The sequence below is a fragment of the Rhinolophus sinicus genome, chromosome 7 (assembly GCF_057876585.1).
Source record: "Rhinolophus sinicus isolate RSI-liver-muscle chromosome 7, RSI-T2T, whole genome shotgun sequence".
NCBI classification, from domain to species: Eukaryota; Metazoa; Chordata; class Mammalia; order Chiroptera; family Rhinolophidae; genus Rhinolophus; species Rhinolophus sinicus.
Genome location: NC_142507.1, coordinates 10,955,858 through 10,964,315, shown reverse-complemented (window position 1 = coordinate 10,964,315; position 8,458 = coordinate 10,955,858). Strand labels below are relative to the sequence as shown.

The following is an 8,458-nucleotide window of genomic DNA, read 5'->3' as shown; positions in this document are numbered from 1 at the left end:
CTTGGGAAGCTACGCACCGACGTCAGCACCTAGTCCACCCTTCAAAGCAATTTGGGAACTCTTTTTCTGGAATGGCCATCAGAGCTGTCGTCGTGTTACCCTTGATGTCCTGAATGTCATCAAAATGTCTTCCTTTCATTATTTCCTTTCTCTTCGGGGAAAAAAAGAAGTCATTGGGGGCCAGATCAGGTGGGTAGGGATGGTGTTCCAATACAGTTATTTGTTTACTGGCTAAAAACTCCCTCACAGACAGTGCCATGGGAGCTGGTGCGTTGTCGTGATGCAAGAGCCATGACTTGTTGGAGAAAAGTTCAGGTCGTCTAACTTTCATGCAGCCTTTTCAGCACTTCCAAATAGTAAACTTGGTTAACTATTGTTAACGAAACTTGGTGTGTCCATTTGGTACAAATTCATAATGAATAATCCCTGTGATATAAAATAAAGGTTAGCAACATCATTGCAGCAAAGTTCGCGAACTTCATTGTCACACCTTGTATGGTTGGCTTATTGTGATTTGTGGCACATCTTATGGGTCCCTAATGGAGTTAAGCATCCTTAGTCGTTTGGGGTGCTGTAACAGAATACCATAGACTGGGTGGCTAAAAACAACAGACATTTCTCACAGTTCTGTTGGCTAGGAAGTCCAAGTCCAAGATGCTGGCCGATTAATGTCTGGTAAGCCAGTTCCTGGTTCACGGTTGTGTCCTCACATGGTGGGAGCTCTCTGGTCTCTTCTAAGGGCACTAATCCCATTCATGAGGGCTCTACTTTTGTGACCTAATTACCCCCAAAGGCCCACCGTCAAATACCATCACATTGGGGATTAGGTTTTAATATATCAGTTTTAGTGAGACAGTCTATGGCCTCCCAAAATAAAGTAAAAGCAGTAAGTCTTCCTGGGTGCTCCATTCTGTTCCCTTCAAGGACCTGCCTTGGCCTAAAAGATCTTATAGGATCTGGCTCCCCCCCCCCCCCCATTTCCTGTCCTCATCTCCGACTGTGCGCCCCATCACTTACCTTCTCCAGCCACACTGGACTTTCTGCTGTCCTTCAGGCACCAAAGCCGGTTTGTCCTACAACCTTTGCATTTCCTGTGCCTCCTACTGGAGAATTCTCCACCCCCCCACCCCCCAGATTCTTATGTATCATGCTTTGTCACTTTCTGATCTCTACCCAAGTGAGGAAAGAGTCAATTTAGTGAAGACTTATATACTCGTATATCTATGTGCCTAATAACGATGTTTCAAAATACAAAAGGTGATATAAAGGGAATGAGACAAACATACAACCATCACTGGAGTCCGTAACACCTTTCTCTTACTGATAGAAAACTAGCTAAAAAATTAGTAAGGAACTACTTATGTGCTGTTTACTACTTGTGTGCTGTTTGAAAAGGATGAATCGATATAAAAGCAAAAAGGATTACCAGAGATAAAATGGGGCATTATATATTAAGAAGTCAGTTCATCTTGGAGAAACATGTGTGTTCCTAATAACAGCACTTCTAAATAAGCAAAAATTGACAGAAGGGGAGAAAAACCCAGAGCCATAATTGGAGATTTTAATTGATAGGATAAGTCGGCAAAATGTGTGGGATGCTGCTAAAAGCAGTAAACAGGAAAACATGTATAATCTGGAAATACATATACTAGAAAAACATAAAGGTTGAAAATTGATGAACTATTCATATAATTCTCAAGTCATAAAAGAAAAAAACTCCACCAAAATAAATGCAAAGCAGGCATAAGCTAGGAAAGAAAAACAAGGTTCAAGTACGCATTCAGTAGAGTACAAAGGACATCTCAAAGGGTGTCCTGGATTTAAGAGGACATTCTGAGCAATTTGCCAGACAACTCCAGCCATATGGGTTTAGTGATAAGAATTCCTCCAAATTCAAATTAGTACCAATCTCACCAAATTTAGACAAACATTTGCTTTGGATGCCAAAGGACTTATACTCCCAGTAACATCTGTGGACGTCTTCAGAGCTATTACTAAACTCTTAATTTTTTGCGAAATGGATGGATGAAAATCTTTTAATATTTAGTAGCCACTTTGGACTTTCATTACCTGTTAATACCCTTTGCTCATTTCCTATTCTTTTAATTTTTATAAATGTTAACATCACTTTGTCATACACTATTTGCTGTCTTCAATTTCTTTTAACTTTAATGGTAGAATATTAAATTTTTATAAATTTATCCTTTTCTTAATTAACCTTTTAAAGAATGTCTTCAGTTCTCCAACAACGTAAACATGTTCTTCTAATTTTACATTTGTGTTTATAACCCTGATGCATTTGGAATTTGTTGGTATTGAGGTAGGGAGTTGCTATTTTCTCCAAATGTGGCCAATTGTCTCAGTACCAATTTTTGGACTATTCTGATTAGAAATGCCATCTTACCCTGTATTAAATGTACATACCTACAGCAATCTGTCTGGGGATGTATTTACCTGTCCTTCAGATGTACTTACCCATTTCTGTTTATTTTACAATATTAATCAATAAAAGTGCCACATTTTTTTCTTAAAAATTTCTATTGTTGTACAGTTTATCTTCTAAATGCATTTTTTTTTTTTGATTGGGATGATTTGGGGGATTTGATGGTTTAAAATTATTGGGCCTTCCTTTTCTAGGTTCATGGTACATCTCCAATTTTTCAGGTCTTCTCTGTCTTTTTGTAAATCTTGTTTTTTTTTTTTAAAGATTTTACTGGGGAAGGGGAACAGCACTTTATTGGGGGAACAGTGTGTACTTCCATGACTTTTTTCCAAGTCAAGTTGTTGTCCTTTCAGTCTTAGTTGTGGAGGGCGCAGCTCAGCTCCAGGTCCAGTTGCCGTTGCTAGTTGCAGGGGGCACAGCCCACTATCCCTTGAGGGAGTCGAACCGGCAACCTTGTGGTTGAGAACCCGCGCTCCAACCAACTGAGCCATCTGGGAGCTCAGCAGCAGCTCAGCTCAAGGTGCCATGTTCAATCTTAGTTGCAGGGGGTGCTGCCCACCATCCCTTGTGGGACTCCAGTTGAACCGGCAACCTTGTGGTTGAGAGCCCACTGGCCCATGTGGGAATTGAACCGGCAGCCTTCAGAATTAGAGGCACAGAGCTCCAACCGCCTGAGCCACCGGGCCGGCCCTAAAGGTTTTATTTTGCCTTGAGATTTTCTCATAAATGGGGGCTGAAATTTATCCAATGCAAATTTATGAAACAGCATCTATTGATCACATTCTTTTCCCTTCCTTTAATGTGTTAATATAGTTAATAACCTTGATAGTTTTCTCATCATTCGTTTTTTTTTTTTGTATCTTTTAAAAATACAATCCCACGTTATATTTACTAGTATTTCATATAGTTTATGACCTGGGTTTTAGGTATTGTACTTACATTGTTTATCAACTATTAACAAATCCATGTATTAAAACTATCCTGAATATTCTAATGTGTAACGTAGCAGCTCAAGCCAGTCAGGAGTCCACTTTGTTCTCATAAATGTCTTGCAGAAATGGAATAAGAGGTGGTACAATCTCTTGAAAAGAGTAGTAACATCACTTAGGACTCAGTGGACCTAGATTCAGCCTGTATTTGCCATCACGTTATTAGATCATCTTAAGACTCACCTCTCTTGGCTTCAAATGAAAAATCTGTAAAATGGGTCACGGGGAGAACCGAATGGGTACAGTGTCCACTACTGCATAAATGTAACTCATTACGAAGTCACAAGTGAGGTATTTTACATTTAAATGCCCTTACGAATGAGGATACCATATAAACACATCACAATCTCCAAAGCCATGTAAAACCCGAAGGCATTTAAAATTTATTAAATGATGCAATAACAACAGAATTCTTTATTTACAATAGCATTATTTAACATCAAATAAGCAAAGAGCGTCAGCAAAGCAATATTAACTTGCATAAATGTATTTAAAATTTCTCTCAATATATCTACCTTTGCATAAACTGCTCACACTAGAAATACAAACATCAATGCAGGTGAACAAAGTGATGTTCAGAGTCAACTCCGTTTTGAAAATAAATCACAACCTGAAACACTGTAAGCTTTCTCCTGAAGAACCATAGTTAATATATTGCTTAATTTTACCCTTGTATAATCTTTTCATATACACACATCTCAGATGCAACTTCATGAGGAACTGTACAAATAAAACTCACAAATGACAAAGGAAAGAAAAAAAAAAAAAAAACGACAGTTAAATGTTTGAAGAAACGTGTCATCATCACTACTCAACTACATAAAGGTTAAGTGATGATGCACTTATTCAAAAATTGTACACAATTCACTATACAAATATAATACATCGGACAGCTATGTAGGAATATACAAGACTTAAAAACAGATCTAAGGCATTATGCTAGATTTTAGCATTTTGAGGTTCTTGCACATAGCTTTTACCTGTAGTAAGAAACTTAAAAGATTTTGTTTTAGTCTATAAAGAAACACCAGGGAGAAAATTCTAATTAAAATCAAAGCCACTACAGTCATTTTCTTTTGTGCAGAGAATGCTTTGCTTAGGCAGCATACTACCATACAAATACTAGAAAATTTTAAATTCACACCAACAATTAATGGCTTAAGTTGCATTTCAAAATTGATTGTGTATCTTTGGGTTCTACAAGTGGACCTGTGCCACCCATTTCATGTGTTTAAGCCCATGTGAACTCCGTTTTTGAACACAGATTAAAAATTGCATTATATAAACTGCGAAAACATTGCTTTCAATTATTACAGGCCATAAGAGATACACGTGGGAGGGGGCGTTTTCATCTTTGAGTCAAACGAATTCATTGTAGTAAAACAGCTCACTTCACTTTTTCAACTTACCACATTACATGAACACTCAAATGAGTCTTACAACCAAGTTAATGTATGTATACTTTTCACATTATGTGTTTTTCACATTTAGTAATATAAGTAAAACACTGATTCTTTGTTCTATTAAACAAAAACCAAGGACTTGGTGTAACAAATTTACTGCGTCCAGCATGAGAAATACTGATAATGAAGGGGACCGATTTGGCTTTTGCCTCGACAGTGATCAATGTGATCAGAGGTTTCCTTCGCTTACTCTTCTTCTCTTAATTAGATGTAAAGCAAAAATCCATTCCCTGATCTGAACCGTAAGAGAATTTATACTCTCTTTTCCTTCAAAACAGTCATGATCATGAATTATTTGAAATGACCAGCATCAAGGGTTTGCAGATTCGTCTGACTTGGGGCTGACATTACACCACAGTGGGCCCATGGGAAACAATAAACGATACACAGATAAGTTTTTGGACGACGTTATGGTGAAAAGAGACTTACAACTCAAAACAACAAATCCAGTTTAAACCCCATTTCTCTTTTGTGCTGCGTGAAGTTTAAAGTCATTCTAAGTCACATATTTCTAAAAAGCAACTTAAAACTGGTCACAGTAAATCGTGTACGACATGAGCCTCGTCATGCCGATGGGGTCGTGGAGTTCTGGGCCGACATCTGCTCGCTTTTTCCCATCCCAGTTGGGCCACCCAGTGGTTTGGTTGAGAAAAGTAGAGCCGTGCGAGGGGGACATGTGAACTGGTGGCCGCTGAGACGTGCTTTTCCTTGGCCACCTCCCTGTAGTGAGACCCCTCTCAAGTGGAAAAAAGTATCGAAATGCAAATTTCCAGAAAATTCCTTTAGTGTGGAGCAACACTTTCAGACCGTCTACTTACCATTTAGCTTTGGGCTCTCTCTCTCTCTCTCTCTCTCTCTAACCCATATTGCCTACATATAGGGAGAGATATGAATATAAATAGGGGTAGTTTGTCCATTTTTCACCCTGCTACAAATAAACAATCAGTCAAATTTCAAGGAAAAACCTCTCTGTTCCTAAAAAGCCTGGCGAGTGAGATATAAAAGGCTTTACTTTTTAGACATCAAAAAGACATCATTCTGAAATTTAGGTAAGAAAGTATATGTGTATCGGGTTGGGGAGAAACAGCTCAAAAAAGGTCATCAGTTTCTTGGCACTGCAGCCATCCGAAACTGACACCAATTAATAAAAGATTATTCCCCAACCAGAGTGGGCAAGAAAAACAAGCATAAAAGTGGCCTGCTTAGTAACATGTAGTCTTTCTAAGGTTCATTAAGAAAGAATATAAACATATAAAAATCAAGAACTGGTTCCTACAGCGGCTGCGTATCATATAGATAAATGATTTATGAGCAGAATCACAAGGTTTAGAAAATAAAAAGTCTTAAGTCTACAAATTAGGGCTAATCAAGGCATTGATATCCTTTACAAAACACCTTTAGGAGACATCGCTATGAGGACATCTAATTTAATACTGAAGTACCTCATTTTTGAGTCAATTCCACAATATGTATACCTCACAAAAATTATACAATTGAAACACTTAAGTTCTCAACTTAAATTATTGCTTGTTTACATATAAATTGGATTTTATGTACCTTACAAAACTTCGGCTTAGCACTGCTAAAAAAACAGAACAAAAAACACAGGGTGGAGGTTACATCTGTAGTGATATCTGCTATCAATTGGAAATACACCATGACTTTCTGTCTTGTAGGCCAGTGTCGCCGGGAACAGAATGAACACGTTTCTAAAGCAGGTACCTGGGTGTGATTAGATACCTAGTGCTAACTTTGCTCCTGTCCTTGCCAATAAATGCATTTTTTTCTGAAGTTTAAAAGTTAGCAATTGGTAGGTGGCTGGCAAAACATTTAGGAAATAAAGGGTTTACCTGGTTTCTGTCGTTTATTATTATTTTTTTAAAAAATGAATGCAAGTGGGCAGAACTGGGGAAGGCAGAGCGGGGAAGGGAAGAGTCAGGGTCAGGAGGGTGAGACGAGCTGCCCCTCCAAGCTGTCTGCGCAATCTAAAGGGAACTTAACTTGGAAATGAAAAATACTTCTTGATTCACGATTTAGATGAACTAGTCTGGTTTTAACAAAAGAAAAAACAAGGAAAAAGTACTTGTGAATGTTAATAGCCCTCTCGAGGCCCCTTTCCATCTGTTCAGTAACTGGAAACTCTTTCCAACTTGGTCTTGAGAGCTATCTATAAAGATACAGCCGTGACTTTATTGGTCTTCACTGGTCGGGTGTCTGTCCATACAGCGCTGTCCATGGTGTCTGCCCGCTTTTATCCCAAACGCAGGCTTTAGCTTAAAACACCTGTAGTCTGATTTTTTTTTAGAAACTTTTCTTTCCCCCAGATGAAATCTGAATCTTTTGTACTAGACTGATTAGCCAGGGAGAACAAAGCAAGAAATCAGTGTCTGGAACCAAACAGGAACACAACAAGAGCATGGTCGTTTCCTTAAATACGTACATTTAAATACATTCAATCTGACACGGGTATGAATTTTGCCTGTCAACATTTACTTCGCAGGAGAGATCTAAGTTGCACTAAGGTGAATGCAGTGAACAGACTGGGCAACTGTCTGGACGCAAGCTTCAGACTGTCAGAGGACAGCCCGCTCCCCCTGCGAGCCAGGGCCCGGGCCCGTCTGCGGAGCTTGCTCGGGCAGAACTGGCCAGCAGGTCGGTTGGGTCAAAACAAATAGACGCAGCTCTCCAGACGGGTAAGTGTTTTGAGCAAGTGAGCCCAGTCAGCTGAAGAAGCAACCAGCCACCTTCATTGTCAGCAGTATTTCTGCAGAAAAAGAGAGGACGTTGTAAAAGATTATCTGCGTTTTTGGTAAAACCATCATAAAGCCCATCACAAAAACATCAAAACATTTTGGCCATTTTAAATATTGCCAACCACAAAGCCGCCTCCGGATGAGTTACACTTGACGTTGATGTGGGCGAGCAGATGGCATTGATCCTAACTGAACACAAGTAACATTTGCAAAGGCCAGCAGATCCCACGTGCTATTTCGAAGGACGCAGACCGCAATGGATCGCCGTTCTCTCCCTCTGAATGACGGCTGCTCTCTTAGCAGTGACATCCTAGCCCAGTTTAATCTCTCCCACCTTCTCAAAAAAGATTCCTGAGACTCCCAGTGTCCGACTGCCCTGCCTTTCTACAGCATCCAATCCAGCAGTGGTTACCACTTCCTTAATTGTGCCTCCAAAACACCCAGTGCAAACTCACTTCCTATAAAATGTCCCACCTGCCTCTCCCTCACTGACACACTCCCCAGGTTCCGGGGGTGTGTGCTCCTTGGCGCGGGCACGCTAAGTCAACCGGGGTTTTCACCCCGTGAGTTCTCTGCCAGTTTCCGGCTGCTGTGTGCTGATGATCTGAATGACTGGAGACCAAGGGGTGGTTGGTTGGGTGTTTTTTGTCGTGCACGAGAATCATGGGACGTGTTTCTTTGGTTGGCGCAAGTATATTGCTCAATGCTTTTCTTTTTTAAACATTTTATAAGAGTTTGAGTCTTATAAGTTTGTAAGAGTCAAACTGATCACATGCCGGGAAGCAAAAGCTCAAATGCTCCCGTCGACGC

General features: G+C 39.8%; 1 protein-coding gene across 8 annotated transcripts in view; it reads right to left on the bottom strand.

Annotated features, from left to right (window-relative positions):
- Positions 1 to 3,786: 3,786 nt before the first annotated feature.
- The window catches only part of NCOA2 (nuclear receptor coactivator 2), a 257,843-nt gene continuing 253,171 nt past the window's right edge, over positions 3,787 to 8,458 (bottom strand). For all 8 annotated transcript variants that reach the window (XM_088799375.1, XM_019726156.3, XM_019726165.3 and 5 more), the window contains one exon: positions 3,787 to 7,659. In XM_088799375.1, coding sequence (XP_088655501.1) covers positions 7,648 to 7,659 — 12 coding nt within the window. In that variant the 3' untranslated portion in view covers positions 3,787 to 7,647. The remainder of the gene's footprint in view (positions 7,660 to 8,458) is intronic.